At 41.3% G+C, this 27,975-nt stretch overlaps 2 protein-coding genes across 6 annotated transcripts in view; both read left to right on the top strand.

The window, feature by feature from the left end:
- Positions 1-13,024, top strand: part of slc8a2b (solute carrier family 8 member 2b) — a 172,964-nt gene extending 159,940 nt beyond the window's left edge. For all 3 annotated transcript variants that reach the window (XM_067595470.1, XM_067595471.1, XM_067595472.1), the window contains 6 exons: positions 3,679-3,782; positions 4,261-4,278; positions 7,673-7,797; positions 9,584-9,683; positions 11,051-11,326; positions 12,519-13,024. In XM_067595470.1, the coding sequence (XP_067451571.1) occupies positions 3,679-3,782; positions 4,261-4,278; positions 7,673-7,797; positions 9,584-9,683; positions 11,051-11,326; positions 12,519-12,895 (1,000 nt within the window). In that variant the 3' untranslated portion in view covers positions 12,896-13,024. The remainder of the gene's footprint in view (positions 1-3,678; positions 3,783-4,260; positions 4,279-7,672; positions 7,798-9,583; positions 9,684-11,050; positions 11,327-12,518) is intronic.
- A 7,472-nt stretch (positions 13,025-20,496) lies between these two features.
- On the top strand, positions 20,497-27,951 carry srsf7a (serine and arginine rich splicing factor 7a). Of its 3 annotated transcripts, none has more exons than XM_067595478.1 (8): positions 20,497-20,714; positions 21,914-22,150; positions 22,318-22,494; positions 22,633-22,719; positions 23,137-23,178; positions 24,292-24,336; positions 24,593-24,691; positions 25,581-27,951. In XM_067595478.1, the coding sequence occupies exons 2-8, from the start codon at positions 21,927-21,929 to the stop codon at positions 25,672-25,674; spliced, it is 768 nt and encodes a 255-aa protein (XP_067451579.1). In that variant the 5' UTR covers positions 20,497-20,714; positions 21,914-21,926; the 3' UTR covers positions 25,675-27,951. The 3 variants fall into 3 exon arrangements, with proteins under 3 accessions (XP_067451579.1, XP_067451581.1, XP_067451580.1); XM_067595480.1 differs by having other exon boundaries at positions 27,003-27,951; XM_067595479.1 differs by having other exon boundaries at positions 21,917-22,150.
- Positions 27,952-27,975: the final 24 nt, after the last annotated feature.

A 27,975-nucleotide genomic window follows, 5' to 3' on the forward strand; every position in this document is an offset into this window, starting at 1 on the left:
ACTGCAGTTCTTCCCAATTACAGCTCTCATTTGTAACCACTTATAGTCATGTCTGGTTGTGACATAACTGTGCAGTGACACAATATGAGATTAAGTTTCTCTGTTAGCACATTTAATTGTATAGAAGACGTCAAAACAAAAACAGGATTAAGGATGCAACACAATCTATTTAAACCACTTTCCATGTAAGCAGAAAATACTGCAAACAAACACCTGCTACCCTTAAAAGAAAATGTCATTTACATGTGGTCACAGATATCTAAACGTTTGAACACTGTGCTAGCTTACTCCGAGCGCTGCACACTTGAGCTGTGTCTCAAATCACATACTTCTGTTAGTACACTTTCATGTAGTACACTGTGTACACTATATATTACTGGCGTAGTGCGTGAATTTTGACAGGGTAGTGTTGTCTCAAATCAAACAGCCATTGTGCACTTACCGGAAATGACGATCGCAGATTAGCATTAGCTAACATTAGCATTCGCGTTATCGTTTGCACTACCAAATCATTACAGACTGCTAAATTAACCCAAAAACATACTGATGGCTTATATCCAACAACAGTATAGTGGTGCTTAGTGCTAAAAAACACATGTATAACTTACATTTGTAAAATGTGGCGATGTTCACTGTAGTTACAACGTACCCGGCCGCCATTTCCAGTTTGAAAAGTGGTCCTTCCCCTTCTGCTACGTAGCCAAGATGGCGACCATTGAGGGCGAGAAGTGTCCATAGTTCCACACTCAACTTTTTGACCGTTTTGAGCGCACCATCCGGGTTCTCACAGTTATACTTCTCAGTGTGAACGCACTTATGCACTCAAAATGTTAAGTGTAAGTACAGAAGTATGCGATTTGAGACACAGCATTGGGCTAACGTTAGCTACTTTAGCTTAACAGGTGAGGTAACATTAATCTCACCAAAATATTGCATGACAGCATCCTGTGAGGGTCATATTAGTGTAACTCCTTAACTACAAACACAATAGAACTGCACATCTGGAGAAAAATCACTCTTTATTCTTTAAATAGAAGCTTAGAGAGTTCGACTCAGTGTGAGACTTGGAGCCGACTGTCAATCACAGCTGTCAATCATCCAACGCCCACACGGCAGACAGTCTTCAAATCTTATTAACAGAGCAATAATTTCCACAATGACCACCAGCATACTCATTCGATGGTCTGAATTTAGTGATTGAGACCATAATAACTCGTTGAAAAAAATGATTAACTTAGTATTTCTAGAGAGAAGTTGATGCTTTTTGAGTCAGTTGGAGCATCTAGTGTCCATTTTAAAGGGAACAAGAGGTATTTTCTCAACCTGGACGCTATTTTCCCATCATTTTGTGTCTAAGTGACTAATGGGGACAAAAATTCTTGAAATTGGTCGAGTATTGAGCGAGAGCACTTCAGCCAGCAGCCGTGAAACAGGCTGCAGTTTAATCCTCGGGGGCAATGGCACTCATCAATGTACGTCCACTTAAAGTGCTCATTTTTGCCACTGACAGTCTCCAGACTTGTCGATGTTACAACCCACAGGCAAAGAAAGTAATGACTGCTGCAGTTTTACCACCTGCAGGCAATGAGTGTCTTCACTGTGAGAGAGTATGAAGCATGACCTGTTAGCTAAAAGTGCATTGTAACAAATAAATCATTATTATTGAACCAAATAATAATAATAATGTATAGAAGTGAAACAATGGCTCGTGGCTATAAAGAGTTAAATTCATTTTTCTGGAGAAACTTTGAAGAGACCAAATATATATATATTTTTTTTTTTAGTTCAGGAGCAAAATGTGCTTCAGCAGCTGTGATACAAACGTCAATACAGCGTATAGCTTTTAGCACCGCTGCAGTTCTCCTGTCATGCTGTTTTATTATCATTCTATCTGCTCATCTTCACCTCATCTAATCATCTCCCACTTCTATTTCTGCCATTTTCACGCCACATCGCTCCCCAAGTCAGAGTGACCGGCCTTCCATTGCATCTATCCACCTCTCTCTCTCTCTCTCTCGTCCATCTTCTTTCGTTTTTTTTTCACTTTCTATCTATCAATTCTTTACTTCACTGCTTTTCTGTTTCGCTCCCTCAGCTATTGTGCTCCTTCCTCTCATGTATTCACCCTTCGTCCTCCTTCATAAATCAATAGTTTGCTTCTTCCATCCTGTTTTCTTTGTCCTCAACGTCAATCATTTCCCTGCATGCTGCATTTTCCGCTTAGACCTTTTTTTTTTTGTATATCCTTCCTTTTTCTCCTCTCCTCTTCTCTTCCTGTCTTTCATTTTCTCGACTCATCCGTCTCTGCCTGTTTTCAGCGTACAGTATGTTTTCCTCCGCTCTCGGTGACCTGGTTTCCGTGGTGACATTTCAGTTTGGCAGTCTTCAGAGATAATAAGAGGTCTTGTCATCTTCACTCCATCTTCACTTCCTCTCCTCTGATACTAAGCTTTCATTCATCGCACTTTGCAAACGTCTGTCATGATATAAAAGACCTTTTTTTTTCTTTTAATACTCTTGTCACTCCTTTTTCTCCTTATTTTTTTTTTTGATGTTAGCACCGTGGCCTTCGTGAATCCATCCTTCCTGTTCTTTTCTTTTGTAACCCTGCACACAATACACATCACTGTCAAAGCATTATCAGCATGTTTCATGTATTCAAATGAATTCAGTCACACATTCCTGAGCCTCGATGGTCGTCAAATGGTCTAAATGGTGCCAAAACCAGTAGATGTTTGTTAAACACATAGAACTAGTTTGTAATTCAGTGACATAGGGGTGTGCCCGAATACAAATACATTATTCAGCAAAGCAGAAATAGTGTTTTTTTTACGAATATTTGTTTCATACAAATATTTTTAAAAATTTTTATTCATAAACACTTATTGTAACACTTTAATTTTCCAAAATTAAAAATGTAATAAAAGCAAAAACAGGATTTTTAAGCCTCTTTCCACTTTTATTCGAATACAAATACAAATACAAATAATTTTGCTGCCTCAACAAATACAAATACAGATACAAATACAAATAGTGGGCTCTCTGCACATCCCTACAGTGACATCATCAGGCTTTGTCTATGAGAGCCACAGACAGGGTAGCGAAGTTTGAAAGTTTTAAAAATTGGACGAATACTTTGTTGATTTTGGTCGTTTCAAGGGATTTATTGACAATAAGGAGAACAGAACAACACCAGCCTCATTTCTAGAGAGATAAAAACCTCCAACAGCACTGTATAATTATACGTCTCAACATCTGTGCTCAAATCTTTCATCACTTTTACTCTTTATTTCTCTACTCCCCTTTTTTTTTCTTACTTTTCACCTTTGTTCCTCTGCTCCAGCCTTTGACTGAATTATTGATCCTTTGTCTGCTCTCTGCATCCGGCTCCCATCTGCTCTGATTTACACAGCAAGTGGTCCTGATCAGAGACAGCAGGAGGGAGACCACCATTTGGGCAGCTCTATACTGTGTGTGTATGTATGTGTGTGCTTATGTTCATCGGGCTTGAGGTTTGCTGTGACCAGCCCCATCAATAACAAGTGCAACCTGTGGTGGAGGCCCTCTGAGCGCTGCATTACCTATTGATGAAATGCTTTACTTCATTTGTGTGCCTGCAACTGACAGCCTGTGTGTGTGTGTGTGTGTCTGTGTGTGTGTGTGTGTGTGTGTGTGCAGTCAGACTCTCCGGGTGATGATAATTGATGATGAAGAGTATGAGAAACACGAGAACTTCTTCATTGTCTTGGAGGAGCCACGCTGGCTAAAGAGAGGAATCTCAGGTATGTGTGAACACGTTGCTCTCATAACCTTTCAGTGCTTATTAGCTCCAGAAAAAACCAAACTAATTCTTATTCTTGTGCTTGTTTCTGCGTTTCTAGTTTTTTTTTTCAGTGTTCCTTTTGTCTTTTATTTGTTTAGTTTTTCAGCCACTTCAGTGACCCACTTTGCCCACAGCGATCAATAAAGTTTCATTTTATCTCAGACACACACAACTACACAACCCCCCCCCCACACCTTCATCTATTACCTGTAACCACAACAGCATACGGACCGAATCGCCACATTTTCTCTTTGAAACGTGGTACGAGAGAGAAAGACGGGAGGAGAGAGAGGAGTGTTTATTTGAATTTCAGAAGATTTTCTCACAAGTCAGACACGCCCGACACGCACTCGCCCTGTTTTTGTTAATGTAAATACTAAAACAGGAAGAGTTGAACAGAAAGATTTGATTTGTTTGTCTTCTTGTCTTCTTCACAGCTCTGCTGCTCAACCAAGGTAAGACCATCTCATTATTCCTTCTACTTTAAACCGCAGCTCCGAGCTTGATTTGATTGGTCATGCGTGATCTGTTGATGAGGAACCCAACAATTAAAACTGCTTCACATTTTCCCAAAGCCAATTACTGATAATATTTAATCTATAATGATTCAAAGAAGCAGTTGTCTGACTCAGCGCTCAGTCATTCTGTTTTCTCTGCTGGCGTCCTGTTGATCTTACCATTTTACCAGAAAAAAAGAAATAAAAACATTGATATCAAATATCACACACTACACTCCCGCACAGCAGCACAGCAGTCTGCTCCTTAACATGCACAACATGCTGATAAAAACATGTTTACACAGGTTTGATGTCTTGCTGTTTTGCCTCAGTTTCACTGTGATCACACAGGAACAGGTTGCTCTTTCAGACTTCAGATTTGTATTAATCTTGGCCTTATTTATGTAGTTTTGGTCATAATTTCTATCAGTAATAACAACAATGATCCTATTAGGTTAAAAGCTGAGTTCTGGGAAATGGATGACATCACTGAAAAGAGGTCTGATGGGAAGTGACATGAAGTTATTGATAATGACAGCAGGAAGTGAATTCATTCGTTTGAAAGATAAACATTAACATCCATGAACAGACATTATTTGTTGTTACTGACAAAATATTCCGAATCACTTTAACTTCCTATTTTTCAGATGCGGCGCCATTTAAATAAAATAAACTTTCATTTGCAGTAAATTTAAATAAAAGACACAATTTATTTTACTTGCAGTTGTGTTTTTTTCCCTGCAGCTACTCTTTTTATTTTTTCTTCCCAGCCAGGACATTGTTTACTCCGTCCCTCATTATAATAGCCCGGCTCACATTTCTGGCATCTCGTTTAGCCTTGCTTGGGGGGAGAGATGAGTGTTTGTCTGTTTATATGTGGATCACAGTAGAACTGGTTTCTGTGAATGTCACAGCGCAGTATAATAGAGCAGTTAGGAAATAAACGTTAACAAATGAGTGGACAAATGAGCGCTCCACACCCTGGACTTGTCTTGTGTGCTGACGCAGATATTTCATTGTGCTTGTGGCAACTAAATGAGAGCAGCTTATAAGAGGAGCTTTATCACGTATATCATATTATACTTCATGTTATATCGCTTTTTATGACTCATTTGCAGCCACAGTGTGTAGGAGGCGAACGAGAGAGTGATGGGGTAACTTGAAAACTTGATTTATCTGTTTATTTGGGAATTGTCATGTTCTATAGAGAAGATAAAAGTCACACAGGGTAATAATTAAATGCAATTACATGTCAAATCTAGATCTAATTGTCCTGCAAAGGAGAGGAATGCCTCATAACTGGCAACCCATTCATTTGAGTTCAAGTGAGTTTTGAGCAGGAGGTCGTCTGAGCTCAAAAGTGACAAATCAAAATACACAAATTAAATAAAAAATGTCCAAACAGCAGCCAACAATCTGCTGAAACTGCAGCCAAAACTTTTTGTCACTGCCTTAGTGCCCGCTTTAAAAAAAAGAAGATTAATTTGATTGTACACAGGTCCCTGACATGACATTTCATCATTTTTGTGCAATGAAGTCTGTCAAACTCTCCAAAATTATAAATGCCTCTTTCTGCCAGTTGTGTCCACCAGGATGCAAAGCAACCGAGCAGCTTTGACCTTAAGTGACAGACGATTAGAAGCAGCCAACGCAGAATTTAGATCAAGGAGAAAAGGCTCTGCGAGTGGGAGGCCCTGCAGGAGTGATGACACACGATGACGCTCGCTGTCCTCGGGGTGATTTCTCTGCTCGGCTGAGTTACAGCAGGGGAGGTGTTCCCTGTAAAAGATGTTTCTGCTTACAGGAAGCACCTTGAAATGAACTGAAGCCAAGTTTGTGCGGCGGTCATGTGTGTCTGTGTGTGTGTGTGTATATGTGTGTGCGTCCGTGCATGTGTATGAGTATGTGTGAATGTGTGTGTTTATGACAGCTTGAAATCGTGTCAATGAATACTGCAGGGACGGTTGCCATATGCTGCTTTTGCTCTTACAGTCTTTTCATAATTAGACATGGGCCGCCTTTGAGGAGAGGATAGGGCTATAATCTCTGCCTGCTCCTCACACACACACACACACACACACACACACACACATACAAAAAGCATCTCGTCTCTATACCTCCTGGTCTCTCTTTAATTTCCTTCTCTCTCACTCTTGAGCAGAAGAGACAGATGAGACTATGAAATCGCACTCAGCACACAGAGAGCCCGGTTGATGCTCTTTGTGGACAGCTCTCTCAGAAAAGAGAAGAAGAGACGGTTTGATTGTAATACAATCCCTGATTGGCTCAGTTGTTTCTGTAAGATCTACTCCGGTTGGTGTCGTTGCTGTTGCTACTCTGCTGGCAGCGGATCAATAACACAAACTGGGCCACAAGTCGGCATTAATACTCTCTTCTTGTAAGTCCGTCTCTCTCTCTCTTAAAAGCTCAAAGAAAGAAAAAAAGACTCACAAATCGATGTGTATTATCAAGAAGAGACCTCATTTCCAACTCAGCAAATTCTTTATTCACAGTTGTGAATTGGATTACAGACAGTAGAAGAAGTAGTGACATGCAACATTTAGGTCTGAGACTGAATTCAAGCACACAGCAACTTTTAGCACCAATCAGTGCTGAGTCAATGAATAGAATATTAACTAGCTACCATTTATGATAGATTGATAATCAATTAACTGTTTAAAAGTACCCTGTGGAGTGTTTTTTGTACCACTCCTCGTGCAGCGCAGCAGTTCTTGTTTGAGTCTGTTTGTTCGTCTCGTGCACTCTCACAACGGGTGGTTGTGTTTTCATGCTATTCCACTGATCTACAAGTGGCAGCGTAATGCCCAAAGAAACGCAGCAATTCACCAGCAAAGGCAGGAAGAAGAAGAAGACTGCTAGCATAGATGTAAAAAATGCAGCTTTTCAAATGTTTTATGAGTGAGGAAATCCATCTGATGCAGTTTCTTAGAGCTCAAAGATACACACGATGAGTTTCGGTGAGAAAGATGTAAACAGATCCCGGCTTCTCAAATGTGAGAACTTGTTTCTTTTTCTCGTTTTATATCACTGAGTTAAAAAACTTTCCACCTCTCTAATCTGTCTGTGTGGCTGTGTTGTTATTTTTCTGCTTCCTCACAAACATAGATAGTGTCCATCTGTCATCTTCTCATATCCTTCTCCCACGCTGTGAAATAACACACACACACACACACACACTCAGATGCATATTTCAGACTCAGGGGCTGATGCACACAAGTGACACATCTCTAAATAAAATGCTGACTCACAATCTATTATTGATGGAGGTTGGAGCTCGAAAATAATCTGTGACACACATGTTAGTTTCCAACGTTTCCCTTCTTCACCACAGAGGGGACGGAGGGGCAGATGAGCGCTGAGGAGGAGGAGGCCCGGAGGATAGCTGAGATGGGGAAGCCCATCCTGGGAGAGCACAGCCGCTTGGAGGTGGTCATCGAAGAGTCCTATGAGTTCAAGGTGCACCATTCATTCATTTGTTCTTCTTCTTCTTTTATCCTGGAGGAACAGCGCCCTCTTTGTGTCGTGTGCAGCAGCACATTAAGTGCAGAGTCGAGGTCTGCCAATCTATTACAGCAGCGGTCGTGGATTTTTATGGCAGTTATTCAGATGTCCTAAATTAAATGTGTGAATGACTTATTGATGTTTGCCCAGAGCAGCTTTAAAGTTTATTTCTCAACCATCATTTTATTGTGATTAGAAATCATTAAAAAAAGAGGAAACTGGTGAACAAAGCAACACATAAAACAGTGTAAATAAATCTAAGTGATATAAAAGGTCAGAATTAGTTTAATGAAGCAGCAGAGTTGTGCACCTACTGCCTCTCCAAACCCCACTGAACACCCAAACCAAATGTCAGAGTTTATATATTAAACATGTAATTCCAGGACAGTCCAAACGTGATTGGAAGATGTCTCTCTTAAAACCAAAAACTGTTGGTTTTTCCCGCAGACATTGTTTGCGCCACTGATTTTATCGAACTGTGGCCACATTATACAATCCACCTTTACACTCTTCCTCACTCATGCGTAGCAGGGTCCTAACCCTCTCAGCAAGCGAGTCTAATACGGGTTTGAATTATTGACAGCGCTCAAGCTGGCCTCGATACATCACTTCAAACTCTCATGGCGTTCACTTAGCTTCCACTGCCTTTCCCCCTGTGCACGAGGAGCAAAAGCAAGGAGGAAGATGGCCGTGAGCAGTCCAAATATTTGAAATGTGCACTGGGCCCAGGTGTATTTTGAGCAAATAAAAGCAGCCACCACCACATAAACCGATATCCTGCACCTGCCACTACAAGCAATGAAATTTGTCTGGTTTACCGGAATAGCAATAAATCTCAATTCACAAAAGGTCCGGCACACAGAAGGATGCTATATTGTTAATCCATCTGTTTTATTTGCCATTAAGAAAATTGAAAAGATGGATTCTTAATTAAGTTCCAGCTCTCTCTCATGTGCAATTGACTTTTTGTGAATTAAATGCTGTTTTACCAGAAGCACTGAGGGAAGGAGGCATAGAATATATTATTTAAATATCAACAAGCAAAGAAGCAAACAATAATTATTTTTCATCGTCTGCACGCATATAGATAATAAAAGCAGTGGATGTTTTCAAAAGGAAAGCTTTCAAAAGCTCAGTTAATGATGTGTGTGTGTGTGTGTGTGTATAAGCCTTCTTGTGCTCTTTTAATACTTTAACTAAATAACCGACAAATTAAATACCACAAAATATTTTAAAACTGACAAGTTCAAGTCAACAGAGGAAGCAAACATCTGCCTTTCGTTCATCCAATTAAAAACCAACAGAAAGCTTGAACTGTTTGAGAATCACGCACCAAACAAACACGTCAACAAAACAGATGAACGAGACCACGTCGCTCCATCATAACTCCAAACACAGTCTGCTAAAATTCAATATTCTCATCCTCTATTTGATTACCAACTCAACTGACCCTTTGTGGAAATATAATTGGCCTTGTCTCTTATGATTTGTGGATGGTGTGAACCAACTTGGGTAATAATGCAATTCAGCATGATTGGCACATAGATTTAGCACAGCATAGAGAAGCTCTGTTTCCCGTGTGCATGAATAAAATCGATGCGTATCGACAGCGTGAGGCCGTTTGTCTGCATGTGTTTTGTTTTGGATGATCCCACCCAGCACAGCTAACGAGCTCTGTCTCACCTGAGCGACTGTGTCACCTGTACCTCAGCTCTAAGTGTTTTGTGCTTCTGATTGGCAGAGCACCGTCGACAAGCTCATCAAGAAGACCAACTTGGCGCTGGTCATCGGCACACATTCCTGGAGGGAGCAGTTTGTGGAGGCGGTCACTGTCAGCGCAGGTGAGCCGTGTGTGTGTGTAAGAAGACATGTAACTAGAGTGAACAAACAGCTGTCATGAGGAGACTCTCATCACCCTTAACAACACACTCAGCTTTTGTATAGAATAGTATATAAGTTTATTAAGTATATCCATCTGCACGAGTATAATCATTCTGTTAACAAGGGGCCTGAGTTCCCTAATGTGCTTTAAAGATCCTCTTCAGACTTGTTTTAAGACACAAAAATTCTCTCTCGTAACTCGTAGAATAACATCTACTCCCTGTCCCTCCGTGGAAAATCCAGAATCTATGAATATACAAACATTTTTCATTTCTAAAGTTTTCCTGCTGGACACAAGACGTCTCCTCCTTCACTGTAAAGTCCGATCTCAGTGTTTGTGCACTGGAGGTTCCAAGTTTCCACATCACACTTGTGTTAAGTTGAATAATGGACCTCGACTGGCCCTGAATTAGCTGTGATGTCACTAAATCACGCTCGGTAGGCAAAGTTTCCTCCTTTTAGAAGATGGAGTGAAAACAGCCTTATAGTGTCAAACTCTGCACATCCATCATCCTGCTCGGTGGAGGTGAATCATCCGAGGTACATTAAGCACTATAATCAACAGACTTAAAGCTTTAAAACACCTCCATAACACTGCTCATCTGACATCTAGACGGTGGTACACATAGCGACAACATTTTAAACAGAAAAACAGTGAAGATGAAGTCAATCAATGCACATTATCTCTCTGCGCTTCTTCTTCTCACACGTGCTTTTCCTCTGAGACGTCGCAGCACGGAGTCGCTTCAGGTTTAACAGCAGAGCAGAGGAGCAGATTGGAGTTTAGTGCTTTGCTCAGTGCGGACATCACATCCTCTATTACTTCCTCCCGCCTGTGTTAGTGCTCTGAAAAATGTTCAGTTAATTACCCTGAAGTGTTACTAACAAATACCAACCACAGATTATGAATCACTGAAGGGCGACAAACCACCTGAGTTCAGTAACTCGGCGTTGTGTATATCTGTCCTATGAGTCAGTGAAGTCAACCTGCCTTTTAATCATATGTATCAATTATAGCTTCACAAAATGCTGTGTTTATGTAGCACAAACAAACAACTCTGGGATCTTGTTGTGTCAGAAAATGAGGAGAATGATATCGCAGATGCAGACAGATGTCTCAGTGAACTAGTGCTCTAGCTGGTGAGACTTTTGTAGTTCAAGGTCTCCATCTTGTGGAAGTAAGAGTTCACTACAGGCAGTAATTGTTACACTCTGGTTTCAACTGTGCAAGTGTTTGGATTTAAAAGCCTGTGTGTGAAATGAAGCACCTGAAGATGCTGTTTGTATTTTCTCTCATATCTTGTCCCTGCTCTTTCTCCTCCTTCAGGTGACGGCGATGAAGACGAGGAAGGCCGCGAGGAGCGTCTTCCGTCTTGTTACGACTACGTCATGCACTTCCTCACCGTCTTCTGGAAGGTGCTGTTCGCCTGCGTCCCACCCACAGAGTACTGGAACGGCTGGGCCTGCTTCTTCGTCTCCATCAGCGTCATCGGCCTCCTCACCGCCGTCATTGGAGATCTGGCGTCACACTTCGGCTGCACCGTGGGGCTCCGGGATACCGTCACCGCTGTGGTGTTTGTGGCGTTGGGAACTTCTATTCCAGGTGAGAAAATATCCTCTTTCACTGTGTGAGAGTGGGAAAGGTGTAGAAGGTAACTTTTATGCTGTAATAAAGATAAATCCACTGAATTTAAGGAATAAATCATCATTTGTGATTTTTGCAGTCAAGATAAAAAGAATGAGAGAAAAAAACAGACATGTTGGGAGATCCTGTAGAGGACAGCACATCCTCCTGACTCACTCTGTCAGGAAATCCACAGTCCAGTCAATTTACGTTATATTGAGAAAGAGGTTTCTCTGAGGAAAAGTTAATAAATAAGAGCCTAACATGGATTTTGAGGGCCTAAAGGTTCTGAAATAACAAAACATACCTGCAGCCTTGTAAGCAAACTGACACTGATCTGCCTGGCCTTCCACTTGCCCTCAAAGTTTCTTGTGAGATCAGCTGGTTTAAGGCAAGCGGTGACCTCCGGGGCCTGAAAAATGGAGAAGTGCCAAAAACTGCAGTTCCTTGAACGACCACTTGAGGCTCCAAAAGCAAGTCAATCCCCATTGACCTCCATGTTAAAATGCCCAACTTTACAGCAGAAATAAACATGTTTACAGCCTGTTTTGGTCTCTATAGATAACTGGGGAGTGGAGGGGATGTTTATAACTCACCTGTTTAAATTTTATGAAGCCATAAAGTTATGCATAATTAAGGATGTGGCTGCAGGTGGCTTGTTTCAACCCACCTCATCTCCACCTCTTGGATTAGCCGGGAGTGAGGCGCAGTCAGGCACTGCCAAGATGGTGACGGCTGGAGCCGCCCGCTTTGAGCTTTTCAGAAACCAGTTGGTGATGTCACTGTGGCTACGTCCATTTTTACAGTCTATGGTTTAAGGTCAATCAAGACTTTAGAGTTCTTATTTGTTTTATAGGGGAAATGATAGTATGTTTCCATATTTTAGGAAGAGGGAATAAAAATGACAAGAGAAAATGTGACTTAATTGCACAGCACAAGACCTCAGCACTCATCTCAATATCTCAATTTCTGCAGGAACAAACATCTGTGTAAAGTGTTTCGTTTCCTCAAACCACAACATGTTCATGGTTTGAGGAAACGAAACCACAACATGTTTGTGGTGAAAGCTGCACCAAATGTGTTAAATTTTTGCTCTAAAGTGCAGCTACCTTTGTTAGTGTGTGCATGTGTGTGAGAAGATGCATCCTTCACTCTCTCCATCTCTTTCCAGACACCTTCGCTAGCAAAGTGTCCGCCATGCAGGACCAGCATGCCGACGCGTCAGTTGGAAACGTCACCGGTAGCAACGCTGTCAACGTGTTCCTGGGGATTGGCGTGGCGTGGTCGGTGGCTGCCGTTTACTGGAAAGTCAAAGGAACAGAGTTCAGGGTGGACCCGGGGTCGCTGGCCTTCTCCGTCACACTCTTCACCATCTTCGCTTTCATCGCCATGGCTGTGCTCCTGTTCCGACGCCGGCCCTCCATCGGCGGAGAGCTCGGCGGCCCCAGGGTGTCCCGCCTCCTGACCACCCTGCTGTTCCTGGGTCTGTGGTTCCTCTACATCCTCTTCTCCAGCCTGGAGGCCTACTGCCACATCAACGGCTTTTAAAAAAAAAAGGAGATGAAGAAAGATCTGGAAGAATATTGCACAGCAACACACACATATACTTTAACACTCAGTCACACAGTCCACAGTTTGACATGATACATGTGTTAAGATCATCTGTTTAATAGCAGCCTCGAGGGGTCCTGGTCTTTGATGCAGGGATGCTAAAATACTCCAGAACATGTTCACACACACACACATACACACACACACACTATATGTACGCATGTGTAAAACTGATCATACCACACACACACACACACGCACAGTTACAGGCATGACGAAGGGCAAAAGGAAGTGTTTGAGGGGCGAGAAGTGTGAATACGAAAGGTTACTGCAGCAAAGTTAGCAGAGAGAAGACGGAGAGAGAGAAAGAGTCATTGTGAAGTTGACATTTTAGCGGTTCAAAGACGGTTTTTGTCAGCCTCTGGAGTTTCATTCCTTCGGCGTGGAGACTTTTTTTTATAAGCCAGATGGAGGAGCTGTCCCGTATGTAGGATCGGACCACTGATAGAGAAGAGCAGGCCTGTTAGTGTTAGGACAGAACAGAAACCTGTGAACATTCATCAATCTGAGTTGCGTGGAAGGGACGACGCTCTGTCTCTCCGTCCCTCCCACCTCTCTTCTGTAACTTTACTGGTACAGCCTCACGTGTCTTCACTGAGGAGGTGGAGCGCCGCGGGGATTAAAAAAAAAAAGGAGTGGAATGTTTACAATAATAATAACATTTAGTTTGTTTACTATACGGGGTACTTACTAAGTGGTGATGCTTGTCTAATACACGATATAGATGAAGGCGGTTCTCCACGCACGCTGTAAATAGTACATATCAGTGTACATAAAGAGTGTAGTGTTTGCAGTAGGCAGACGGTGATGCCTACCACTGAAAAATGTTGAGGGAGGAGGAGGAAGTTATCCACCTGAATGCATAGTTACATTTCTGTACAGAAACTCAAAAAGAACAGGAAACACAACAGTTAGGTTTCTACTTCCTCTGTCAGAAACAGTACAGACTGGATCCCACACGTTGGAAAAGTTTTAAGTTTAGCTTGAGCTGAGCCTGACTGGGAATGAAATTTGGCAAAGTCTTAGCTGACCAAACAAATAAATGATCGTATGACCTGTACTTAACAACATCAATGTCGGTAACCATTGCCCAGCTGACAGAGGATTTTTTTTTTTTGCATGTATAGACAGATACAGAGTCACATATATATACAATGTAAAGGGGAATGATCAGTTTCATACTGTAAATTTTACATCCCTGCATTTGTGCTCAGTGAACTATCAGCTGGTCCTTGATGTTAAATCTTCTTGTATAAAGCTGTGTCTGTGTGTGTGTGTGTGTGTGTGTGTGTGTGTGTGTGTGTGTGTGGGTGTGTGTGTGTGTGTGTGTGTGTGTGTAGGCAGACAAGAAGGAGGAGGGGGGAGGAAGGGTGTTTGGTCCAACGGGGATGATCTGAGAGGATCAAAAAGGGACATTTTCCTCATAAGAAGGACCAAAAAAAAATGTGACACACGCCCGCCCGTCTGTGTGGAGTGTAATGAAAACACACTGAATCACAGCTGGCTGCCATTCAGTCCGTCAGTCAGTCATCACTGTGTCATTTTAAGTAGTGACAGACTAATCCATTACTGTGGCATGTATCCTGACAGACTAATCCTTTATGTGTAGTGGCAGCAGCATAGTTGAGTCACACAAACACGCAGGGGGCAGTCAAACAAAACTTAACAGTGTTAGTTTACTTTTTATGAAGCGTGAAGCCTCTAAAGCCAAGTGAATTTCGATTGAGTCGTTTAAACCCAACGATAAAAGATCTCCTGTCATCAACACTGAGTCTACAGCATATTGTCCAAAGTCCTAATTTACACAAGAATTAGGATACGGGATCCTTTAGTCAACACCACGCTGATGCTTCAAGCGTCCATACTATGCCTTAAGAAAAACTCTCAAGTAAAAATCTAGTATTCAAGTTTTTAGCCGTACAAACTCTGTCCTGGCTGCACTTTGTTTGATATACTGTAAATCCTGTGTTGCGTTTTTTTCTTTTTTCTGACATTTCCACTGGTTCAGCTGACTGAGTGATTGTAATGCAACACCAGATCCAGGTGAAACCACCCCATGAAGTTTCTCTTCTTGTGGGGAAGGGATTGTTGTAATTCGTCCCTGCCCGTAGTAGTAGTAGCAGACATACTAAACATCACTTTCCTTTTTGATGGAAAGTCTGTAAGCTGTTTAGAGGGACTAAGTAAGGACTTTGTTTACAGTCAATAGCAGACAGTGATTAGCTTTTGCAGCTAACAGCTAACAAGACTACACTGTCTAACCTGGGCGTTTGTACAGTAGCAGCAGGTGTCATTTTCACATTGTAGGTTTAAATCAGAGACTGTTTGTATAGTAGTAGTATTATCAGATCATAGGTTGTTTTCAGAGGAAAACAGATTAGAAAAACACGGCCCTTCGAGGCATCTACGTGTCGCTCAGTATTGCACGGCGGAGTTGGAATGTAAAGTAAATTGTTCACAAGCTACTGAAACGACAACCAGAACCAGAGAGGTGCAAACCAGTGAAGGATACTGAACTATATGCAGAAATCCTCTGATTTGCTGTGACATTTACACGCCGACATTTTCCGGTTTATTACTTTCAACGTTGAGATATATGAAGCTGCGAAGTCAATGCATGAAAATATGTCATAGAGGATTTAGTGGGCAGTGTGCAACTTTATTGTATGATTAAAAAAAAAAAAAAAAAGGTAGAACTAGTTGACTCTAAGCTTCGTCTGGAAGCATCTAGATGGGAGTTGATCTCGACACATCACGGTCAACATTATTATTATTATTACTGTAATATTCACTGCCTAATGTCACTTTGAATATTTCTGTAAGGACATTGTACTTTGTGCTGCAGGTGCATTGCAAACATTTTCTCTTTAAAGCGCCTCGAAAAAAATCTTCACCCACTGATGATAAGCGCTATATAAGTGGAGTTTATTACACTATGATATCAGAAAGATTCAATTCGTTTACCCTTAACTAACTATACTTTGTAAACTTTCTAAAAACCAATTTTTGTATCTTTTCCTTGCAGATATAGCCAAGGTAGATTTTTTGTACTTCTAAACAATGTTTAGAACAGTATCAATATATACAGCTGGTAGAGTTTAGTGTAGATTACATCATTACTGAATTTTAGTGGATTAGATTTTGATATATTTTCCACAGTGAGGAAACTCCCCTTTCGAAACTGCTCCGACAGTGTAGTGTATCATAAACCGAACATAATCTCATCTAACCTACTGATCGTCTGCTGACTCGTTTGCGTCTCTGTGTCACTTATGTATATTTCTTCTCACGAGATAATTTATTTAGATATTTATTTATTTACAAGAAGATTATTTATCTATGGATAAGCTGTGCCGCAGGTCCTTGAGGCGAACAGTTTGGAGTTTAGTTCAAGGAGTGTGGTTTCAATGTGCAATACAGGAAATAAATTTTAAAAAAAACACATCTTTCGTCGGTAGCTTTGACGAGAGGCCAGTGCACATGTTTTTTTCTGCTCCAGTGTTTGTTGTAAGCCTCTGCCAACGTACATTTCATTCATCCGGTTCTCTTAAAGGAGGAGTTGTTTTTTTTTGAGTGTAAGTAGCATGTTTACATGAAGAAACAGTGTGGAACATTGCCAGTATATTTGTCAGTCTCGGGTCGTCTTGAGCTAAAGAGGGAGGCTTTTATAGATATCGGTGGTGGCCGTGAGGCAGGTCAGTGGTGTGTGAGGGTGTAACAGTCGTTTAACTGTTATTGTAGTACAACAGGTAGGACCAAGATTACACATCACACGCAAATACACACACATATACACACATACACAGGTCTGCTGAACTCTTGTGTAATCTATGACTGCTGGGGGAGAAGAAATAAAAGCATCAGCACCCGGCGGCTACAGAACGGATCCGCTCTGATTATACACACCCAGCAGATGTGACCCAGGCCCGGCTCAGCACCCACATACAGAACTGTCTACAATGTCGGGACAATGTTCCATGTTTCCATGAACTTCTGTACTAAACTGTCTGGCTTCGGCCTTTGCTGTTCTGTAGCTAGATGTGATGCCCTCCCCCGCCTTTCGCCACCCTATCCAGCCTCTCCTCCTCCTCCTCCTCTTCCTCCTCCTCCTCACCCGACCCCTCCTCTCCCCTAGTGTGTTTCAGTGTTTGCTTTCCCCTCCGTGTTCCTCTGCAGATGCATGACGAATCCCCCCCGTGTACGTGTGTTAGCAGCATGGTCTACTGTGATGGACGCCTATAGGCATATTTTATCAAGTTGATTCCCCACAGTTTGAATCCAAAAACGCCAGTGAAATAAAATGAGCAAGTGGCACACACACAGATACAAACAGTGCATACAGACATAAACACAACACACACACACACACACATAAACATGCAGCATTTATGGATTCAGTGTCTACTTTAGAAGCTGTGAAAACAAAAGCTTGCTCTGTTGTGTCATGGCTACATCCACAACGAGCGACATCCCAGGTCATCTTTTGTTTGTTGGTGTACGATATTTCTGTGTCTGTGTTAGTGTACCCCCCCCCCCCCCTCTTCTCTTCTCTTCTTCTTCTCTTCTTCTTCTCTTCTTTGTCTCTTCTCTTCTTCTTCTTCTTCTCCCATTCGCTCCCTCCCAGGTCTTGCTCTTCAATGTGTCTCTCTGTGAAGTTTTTTCCTGTGATGATGAAAATTTCTCTCTCTGCCTGAACCTTTGTAGGGGAAATAATGACTGAGTTAATACAATATCATGTGATAGACATATACATTTATTCAATACTGTAATAAATTATTAACTGAAGATGATATTTAAGTTTTTTTATGAAATGTGGGAGGAAAAAAAAACCTTAGAAAAACATGGCAACTTGTTTTTGAGAACATGGCATGAGGTGTAACGTGTTACTGAAAGAAAACAAAGGTCTTTAATCAAGTACAGTTGACCTTATTTGAATATAGTTTATTTATTTTCAAGGTTGAACGTGTCTGAGTCATTATTTTTGCACTAAATGAGCATACATCACTCAAACTCAACATGGTCGGAGTATAAAACAAGGATGTTAAATATATAATATAGAGATAGAGATTCAATAATCCATCCATGAAACTCAAACACAACCACATACACTCATCATGATCAGGATCCACAAGGACCTGCTGGAGCTTGATCCCAAGAGAGTATATTTTAAATATTATGTGTACAGGTGTAGGGGAGAGGAAGGCACTATACACCAGGCTAGTATGAACTCATAATTAAGTTATTTTAGATTTATGGCACTCAAAAATCAACTGACAGAGGAATATGTATTATTATTCTGTGACACTACTAAAAAGATTAGCGGATTGAAATAAAAGAATAATTGATTAATTTAGTAATTTATCAAGCAATAAATGTCAAATATTCTCTGGTTCCATATTGTCAGATGTGAGGATTTGGTGCTTTTTTCTATATCTTTAGGTTTTAGGTCAGTTCAATGGGAATAATATAGATATTCATGCTGATTATCGTCAGAAATGTACACTCAATCCACCAATATCAAGCAACGCACCATGTAATGCATTATATCATAAACATGATATCATACTATTACATTACAATACATTACAGGGCTTATTGAAAGCATAATGAGGGCAGGAGAGTTAATCATTTTGTTAATTATCTATTTATTCATTTAATTATCAGTTAATGTTACTGTAAGTAAGTGATCAGTGCAAGTGAAGAAGTTCGTTAGTGGTCACGTCGCCCTCGCCGGTTGACTTAGAAGCTTTTTACAATTAATTTAAAGTCTCCCGTCACTCAAAAACGTGTTTTGTTTATTGTGACATCATTTAGATGTTTGAGCTTCACTGCGCAGAATGATGTACGTGCAGAGTTTGTTCTCACATTAATCTGCTTAAAGTGAAAAAGTTTTATGGGCCTGCGAGCAGGATTTGTGACATCATGACTAGTTTGGAGCCAATCGAGGTCCAATATGCAAGTTGCACAAGTGTGATGTGGAAACTTGAAGCCTCCAGTTCTCAAACACTGAGAATGAACTTTACAGTGAAGGAGGAAACATCTTGTGTCCAGCAGGAAAACTGGTATGCAGCGAAAAAAATCCCTAAATAGACAAGGCACTCACATTGCGTCAAGAGTTTCCCGGGCAACGACACAGAGATTGACTCATGTTTCAGAACAATACCGCACAGACACTCCCAAACGCAAATGATTATTGATTTCCTTATGAATGGATATTTGGCGTTATTTTTGGCATTAAAAGTAAAGATTCTTGTTGGCCTGGTGCCCCACCAGGCCTGTACAGTTGTAGGGGAAACACTGTATTTGCATATTCACAGGATCTGGAATTTTTAATAAGGGAGCAAACACTCGCGATTATAAATACGCTGATAGCTTTTTTGGAAAGTATTACATACACGGTGCAGGGATTTAGTTTAATAGCAAAGTATGAATCTCTGTGTTATTCCATTTGGAGAATGCAGGGTTGTAGTTTATAACTGTGACTACTATATAAGGCCTATAATTATTATAATTATTATTATAATAATTAGGCTTATAATCAGTGCTGGAAAGTAACTAAGTACATTTACTCGAGTACTGTACTTAAGTACAGTTTTCAGGTACTTGTACTTTACTTGAGTATTTCCATGTGATACTACTTTATACTTCCACTCCACTACATTTCAGAGGGAAATATTGTACTTTCTACTCCACTACATTTATTTGACTTTAGTTACTTTTCAGATGAAGATTTGACACAATGGATAATATAACAAGCTTTTAAAATACAACACATTGTTAAAGATGAAACCAGTGGTTTCCAACTTTTTTGTCTTTTGACGTCTTACAAAAAGCAGTGTGTAGTCGGGGTCACATTTCAGATGTCTATGAGTTGTTAACAGCTCCACCAAATAGTGATTTTTCTCTCTAAACTTCTCACATGGTTTCATTTCAATAAATGTTCAAATGATCCAATATTTCACCAAAAATCAAAGATTAGAGAAAAAGTCCAAAAACTGAAAACAGATTTGTGTATCAGAACTTTGTTTTTTCTTCTTTCCTCTCCCATTAATCATCTCACAACCCCTCAGATTTATCTGATGACCCTTGGGAGGTGCCCAACCCCTAGGATGGGAACCACTGGACTAAACTAGCTAACTGTATATAAAGTTGTTGAAACTAGCTCCACCTTCAGCAGCTACAACAGTAACATGCTGCTGTAACACTGATGCTTCAGTATTGATAATCTAATGATGTCATATATAATAGTACATCAGTCAGAGGGACCAAACCACTACTTTTACTGCAATACTTTAACTACATCAAGCTGAAATACTTGTGTACTTTTACTGTAGTAGGATTTTTCATGCAGGACTTTTACTTGTAACGGAGTATTTTTACATTGCTGTATTGGTACTTCTACTTAAGTAAAGGGTCTGAGTACTTCTTCCACCACTTGTTATAATATTAGTTTTTGTTCATTAATTTAGATCGTGAGTTTAATCACTGCATTTTGAAAGCACCGGAAGCTTTTTTGAGTCACAGTGCGCAGGTGCGGATGTCACGTGGTCAGGTCGCGGGGTCGTTTCCCGTTGCTAGTTAGCTGTTCAACCTGCGCTAGAGACATGTGGGAAAGTCGTTAACGTTCGTACGAGTGACTATTTGGCTCGTTCAGTGTTCAAAAAGACTGTGTTGTGGTGGTAAAGACCACCTCAGGCTGCTGGACTTTCCTCTCTGCTCGGAGGTTCGTTACAAATCATCGGAACAGCGGAAGAAGGTAACATTGTGACCGCCATTGTTTATGAGCAGTGTGAGCAGGGCCCTGACTAATTCCTGGATTTATATATATATATCGATACACACATATATATAGCATACAGATAATGTGAAATACACAATATACCTTAATAGATATACATATAACTTACATACACCGATCAAAGGTATATTGTGTGTTGAATTGAGTCGTCGTTAACTTGCTAACGTTAACTCATCAATTAAGCCGTTTGTCCTTAAAACGGGCCCCGCCAAGTTACCAACACCAACGGATCTGTATCCTCCAGTTAAAAAACTAATCGCATTATACAAATAAAATAAATCAGTCTTGTCCCCGATTGAAGTTCACTCACGCTGATTTTAACCTCGAAAATACCGTTGTAGATACAGAGGCCTGTTGAGGCCGCGTTTGGCGCGCTAATAGGCGACGCTGCTGCACCTGCTGAGCTACCAAACCAGATGCAGAGCTACAAAATCAGCTACCAGAGCTACTAAATCAGCTACCAGAGCTACCAAAGCAGATGTTGAACTAATCAGATGTTTTCAAGCTCTGCAGCCGGTATCTCTGAAATCTGTAGCGGCTGCAGAGATAGTGTTATGTTGCAGACGGTGACCTTTGAACTGAGGGCAAAGAACTGTAACATCCCCCACAGGGATCAATGAATGTAATCTTTATTAGGCTAATTGTGGAGCTGCAAACTGATTTATATTGCTGTTTATTGTCTTGATTAATCAGTTAATTATTTAGTCAACAAAATGTCAGAAAAGGTGTTATCTTCTGGTTAATATTTCATAGGACATTGATTTAGTTTAGTAATAAATTAATCCATTCAATGAAATTATATGATATATAGATATGACACAGAACTGAAATATTGGAGAATTTCCTTGTTTTCATTATAAATTCTTAATTGTTTAGTTTATTTTTCTTGTTCTTGTATAATGTATATGTATAATTCTATATACATATATACAGTGTCATTTTGTTTTTGTATTTATTTATGTTACATGTATAAAATATACATAAATTGGTGGAAAAAGAACGAGAAAGTGACCTCTTCACATCTCTGGTTTTATCTGACCACATGTGCAAACCTCAAAGACTTTCAGTTTTACTTGAACAATGACTGCAACCATGTTAATTTTCTCTTGACTTTTGCATTAATATCAATTAATTGACTATTCATTCCATCCTCCCAGCAGGCAGGAAAAGATGTCGTACTACTCATCCTCCCGTAGTTCATCTCGGGCCACTGACTGTAAAGTGTACGTGGGTGACCTGGGCAACGGTGCCGCCAAGGGGGAGCTGGAGCGAGCGTTCAGTTACTACGGCCCGCTGAGAAGCGTCTGGGTGGCCAGGAACCCACCCGGTTTTGCCTTTGTGGAGTTTGAAGATCCCAGAGATGCAGAAGATGCTGTGAAAGGAATGGATGGAAAGTGAGTAGTAACATATTTACAGCTGTGCAATTTAGAAATCCCTCCTAAATAACATTCAGCCCTACTAACACAAAAATCTTTTTCTCATGCATTAATCCTTACAGCCTGCATGAAGACTGTAGCAGGAAATAAAACAGTTTCTTACTGACTACGTTCTTTCTCCGCAGGGTCCTGTGTGGTTCTCGTGTACGTGTGGAGATGTCAACAGGAATGTCCAGGAAGGGTCGCGGGCGCCCCAGCCGACGCCAGTTCGACCCCAATGATCGGTGTTACCAGTGTGGGGACCGGGGCCACTACGCCTACGACTGCTACCGCTTCAGCAAGAGAGGCCGCCGCAGCAGCAGGTGAAGGAACACACTCTGTTTTGCACGCGTTTACCGATATAATGCACGTTGTTTTCTCCCATTCTGCTGATCATTTGTTGCTCTGAATTTTCCAGGGAATAAGGGATGGGAATAAACTTGTTTGTCTTCCCGTCACAGGTCTCGCTCTCGTTCTCGATCTCGCTCGAGGTCCAGATCCCGCGGACGCCGCTACCGTTCTCGCTCCCGCAGCCGTAGCCACAGCAGGTAAAGTCAGCTCATCAACACAGACACGCCTCGTGAAACAACAGGAAATGCTAGTTCTGGATGGTTGTTTACTACGTGAAGACAGCACAGACTGTAAATACTATAGTCCTGACTGTATTGAAAGGCAAATATGCAAGTGTCATTTAAAGGCATGACTCAGTCCTCCTGAGTGCAATCTATCCAGCCAGGCAGTTTTGGTGTCATGTTCAGGGTTTAGAGATATCAGTTGCAGCTCAGCTCAGCGTTATGTGCTTTTGGTTCTAATTTTGGGGGCTTTGAGCATCATAAACCAAACTGTAATGATGACTAAAATCACACTGCAAATAAAAATGAGCTTGTAAATTGTGTTTAAAATCAGATGAGCCTTAAATGTATCTCCAGGTTGCCTTTTTGTGACTTTTCTTTTTACTTTCTCAGGAGCCGTCGTCGATCTCCATCCTATTCCAGACGCAGGAGCAGGTAAGAAAACGGCTTGTTGAATTGTAATAAACTGTTACGGCAGCACATTCGTTCTTGTGCTTTTTGTTCTGACGGTGAGATACGGCAGCTCGGCCTCTCATTGGTTGCGTTAATCCAGTTTTGCAGCAGAATCCGAGGGAGGGTAGGATGCGATGGTTATTGCCTCCCTCGGGGATCAATTAAGTCCTCGTGCAGTGTGTGTGTAATTGTGATTGTTGCAGGTGCAGCGATCACTCTTTGTTCCCTTTGTTATTATTTTTATCCGTCATTATTGACACTTAAATAGACCCACACGCTTACAGCTAGAAACACTGTTGAGCGTGTCACCTCAGTGTGTGCTGTAACTTTTATTTTTTCAAGCATATTCCAGTGATTTTATATGCATTTTTTTTTAAATATTGAATGGTAGTCTATGGGAGGAATGATCTACGTCAGTTGGAAAGTTGAAAAACTCTTTGAACCTTGTGTGCTTTGACATACGTCGGCTTACAGACCTCATTCAAACTTGTGATACAAGTCCAAAGTGAGAGTTTTTACAGCAGTTTTCAGCTCTCATCAGTGTGTGACATCATCAGGCTAAAGCACTGATTTTTTTTTTTAATTTATTTCTTTTATAGACCAGAGAACAGCTGATCTGCTGCCACTAATGATGTACAAACCTCTGAGCTACAAGCTTTGGTTTTAGACAAATTTGTGACTCAATTTGTGAATTTGTGCTCTGGATTTCAGGGATCCCCGCTGGCTCTGTGGTTAAGCTTTCCCCGTTAGATTGCAAAGTTGTGGTTTCGATACCATCTCAGGACAGCCTCCCTAACATTGCTATTATGAACAAAGTTTCCATGATGAAGATAGATATGCACGTTATCGACTTGCTGTATACCGTCCCACGCGTGATTCTCGTACAGCCTCACTTGCAGACGGCGGCTACGATACGAGACAAACTCGCTGCAGGAGCTGCGGCTTGTAGCAGCAGCCAGAGCAGTAGCAGTCAACAGTCTAATCACACACATTTTCTTCAGGAAATGCACAACCTAGTTTGTTGAGTCGTTAACGCCTCAGGTGTCGTTCCCACCACAGCTGTAATTAAACCCGCCTTATTTCCTGTAACAACAGGTCTGGCTCCCCAGCCCGTTCCAAGTCCAGGACTCCTGTGAGAAGGTAAGCTGCAAGTTTTCAAATCACAATTACACAGACAGCCAGAAACTGAACAACACTGTTGTTGTCATTCCAAACGCATCAGTCTCTGAGACGTACAAAGTAAAACTGTTTAAGTCATGATGCTTGCACACTTAAAATGATTGCTGCTGGTGTGTTGTTTTTTCTCTTCAATCGGCTCGTCACCTCACTTTTATCCTTCTTGTGCCTTACCATTCAATACTGTTAACATGTAAATATTTTTCTCTCTTCTCTTCAGTCGTTCCAGATCTCGGTCTCGGTCCGGATCTGTGCCCAGGGGACGCTCTGTCTCCCGATCCCGCTCACGATCTCCGTCAGCCAATCACAAGAGGAACAGGTAAACCTTCAGTTTAGATGTCTCTCATTCCCTGAAATAGGGTGTAGGCTTGTTTTTTATTAAGTTTCTAGTACGTAGTCCTGCCCAGTTATTGTTGAAGTATGTAACACCGCAGTAGGAAGGTCTAGATCATCCATTTATAGATTTTTTTCAGGTGTTCAAAGCACAAACTGTCTTCCAAGAGAGGGTCAGGTTAGTCAGAGCTAGGTGCTTCATCCTAGGCAGGGAATGTTAAATAGAGTTTCCTTCCAACCGGGAGCGTCATGCTGCCGCCAAACGACTGCCATGTCGAGAGATGACCGACCACAGAGGACCCTCTGCCTCTCAACACAGAGAGATTGTGAATCTTCTGCCGAGTCTCCTGCCTCTGCTGTTGGGCCAGTATTGGAGTGGGGGAGGGGGTATAGAGGACAGCGACTTTTGGCTCTCTGCCTGGTGTAGGGAAGTATAAAAGGTTGAAATGATTTGACCTCTCTCGTGTGCTCTTTTTTATTTTTTTTGTCAAACTCTTGAGAGCTCTCGCAGTGTCAGCACTGTTTTTAACCTCCAGTCCCACTTGATCCTGAAAAGAGGGCACATGACAGACGGTCTCGGCTCAGCATAGACGTAGCCCTTCTATTAAACAAATGAGTTTAGGCTGATAGAGCAAAGAGAGAAAATTGTATTTATCAGTTTGACAAGTGTTTAAGTAAAGCTAATCAGAGGTAGGATTATAAATGTTTTTCTTTTTTTTTTTCTTAAAATTGTAATTCCCCAGCCTGAATGTGGCTAGATCAAGAAAACTCTCCTGCAAAAATATAAGTTGAGATACAAAAACGACACCATTTGGTGTAACTTACGTTAAGCATCTTTGCAGAAGTTTTGTTTATTTTTCATATTTTCTTTAAAGCGTGTGGTGGGAGCTGAGCACTGCACTGACACTGCAGCTGATCCCAGGCCCAGGGTCTGCCAGCTGGCGGTGTGTACGTCCTGCGGGAGGGTGACTAAGCGCTGACCTGAGATCAGCCTTCGCCTGCAGCTGGTGTTAGACAGCGAGAAAGAGGTCGACCTACCGACCGAATCCTCCCCACAGTGAATGAATGGGTGACCGTCTGTCCAACCGACGCACACGCTCAGACGAGATCAGCCCGCGCACACATACAGTTGTTCTACTAGAGTCACCCAGCCAGCCTTCAGATCTACCAGAGGGCTGACCCACACAGTTCAGAGTTCGACCACTACCTTTTTAAATCCATTACCTACCTACCAGACCCCCCTTCCTACCTACCTACCAGAGTTCTTCGGCCTCTGTCTTAGCTTCTGAAAGTGAGAGAAAGAGAGCTGACGAGAGATCAGTCTTCAAGAGCCTCCCCAGCGCAGTGTCTCCTACAAGTTGTAGTCATCCGTCCTTCAGTCCTTTCATCCTTCGCTTCTCTGTACTTGTTGTTTCTGCCACTGTCTCCAAAGGTAACCAAAAATCAAACCCCCTGACAAGCTCATGTTGATGGTGAAAGAAAATGCACAGGTTGATGATGTACTCTGGAAAACTGGTGATTTTGTTTTTTATATATATATACATATATATATACATATAGAGCTAAAGTTGAGCCATTAACAAGCATGCTCAGATTGATAGAGTGTAGTTGCATGTGAGAGTGAGTGGATGACTGAGTGAGCGCAAGAGAGGCAACATGAATTTATAAACGGGCTGATATATCTGAGGAGGCTTTGTCAGATTTTTTTTTTTTTTTCTTCTTGTGTCATATATGTCGCAACATCATTACCATTTATGAGCCGCTTTACCTATATAATATCCATTTATAGCACTTTAAACTCAGTACAGTGGTTTTCAAATGTGCATTTCCTTCTCTGGTAATGGTATAGAACAGTTTTTTGCTCCTTTTTTTTCTCTAGGTGTGTTTTAGTTGGTGGAGGATCAAGGCCTAACTGTCTCCTCAAAGAACAGAAACTATGCTAACTATCTGTTCTAGTAGGAAGTGAGGAGACAATGTCAATGACTTGTGTCATTTATTTTGAAGAGGTTTGCCCCGGGGGTTCAATTTTGTATGTAGCTTTTGACCCCGAGACAGTTATTTTTCTAGACATATTAAGATTAGTTGCCATAGACAAAAAAAATAACATAAAAGTAAACAGTGTCTATCGGTCTGAGAGGTCAAAGAGATATTCAGACAGTTAACAAATATGGGCGATCATCCAAGTCTTGAACCTTCATACTGTTTTAAGTTGTTTAATAATGTGGGTTTTTTCTTTTTTCTGATCGTTCTTCCATCCTCCCCTGTGGCGAGCTAACTCCTCTCTGTTTCTGTTTCAGTCGTTCCCGTTCAGCAAGTCCAAACCGAAGCCCTACGCCAGCAGACGACTGAGTGAAGAAGAGACTAGTAGTACCCCCCTCCCTCCCCATACCTCCCTTCTCCCTAACAGACAGACCCTCAACCCCCCTGCACCCTGTCTGCTTTTACAGCCCCTACAGCCGTTTTTTTTTTTTTTTTTTTTTGTACTTGTTTGTCTAGTCCCAGTCTTTTAAGTTTAATTCCTCTCCCTACCTCCTTCCCTCCCTTCCAGGGCTGTAGTCCTCGCGCAGCCTCAGATTGTTGCAGATTTAGTCAGTGTAGTGGACAGAAATGGGTGTCCGTTTGATGGGGATTTTTTTTTTTTTTTAAACGCTGCATAGGATGTTTTTCTTCTCAGACGTCTAGTAGCGAGTACAAGAAGCAACACCTACAGTATGTAAATGTCGACTTTTAACAGTGATTCAGGCAGTTCATACAGCAAATCGCAGTGGAAGGTAACCCAGTTGATACCAGTCTTAAGGGTGAGACATTGCATTGAACTGCTTATATTATTAAAAATATTTTTTTCCACATTGAGAATTGGTGAACAATGTTTTTTTGTATTGCACTCCAATTAGATTTTTTTTTTTTTTAGTTCAAATGCTGTTTAACCAGTCCATTCATAATGGCATAAGCAGATACGTCATTGCCTGCATGCCTTTATATATGATGTCACATTCCTACTGTTTGTTGTTTCTGTGCTGCACTGCCCTTTTTACAAACCTCATCGGCTTCACTGTGTGATTAATAGATTCCCCCCCACATGTGTTGATCTCAGATTTGTTCTCCTGTGACTTTTTTGATTTTAAAATGTGCTTAAGTTTTTTTTTGTTTTTTTTTTGAAGGGCTGCTTTGAAAGTTTTGTTCTGTTCCTGGCTTCTATGGTAAGACAGTGGCAGTTTTATTTTTGAATAAATCTCCTCAACATACCTTGGTTGTCTTGTGGTTTTTTTT

This window comes from Thunnus thynnus, chromosome 7, assembly GCF_963924715.1.
Source record: "Thunnus thynnus chromosome 7, fThuThy2.1, whole genome shotgun sequence".
Taxonomy (NCBI): domain Eukaryota; kingdom Metazoa; phylum Chordata; class Actinopteri; order Scombriformes; family Scombridae; genus Thunnus; species Thunnus thynnus.

What these genes read in the sequence shown, in the direction of transcription:
- srsf7a (XM_067595478.1), top strand. Translation starts at nt 21,927, where the DNA reads ATGTCGTACTACTCATCCTCCCGTAGTTCATCTCGGGCCACTGACTGT. An exon ending in AGAGGCCGCCGCAGCAGCAG is followed by an intron (nt 22,495 to 22,632) that starts GTGAAGGAACAC and finishes TTCCCGTCACAG; the next exon opens with GTCTCGCTCTCGTTCTCGAT. An exon ending in TCCAGGACTCCTGTGAGAAG is followed by an intron (nt 24,337 to 24,592) that starts GTAAGCTGCAAG and finishes TCTTCTCTTCAG; the next exon opens with TCGTTCCAGATCTCGGTCTC.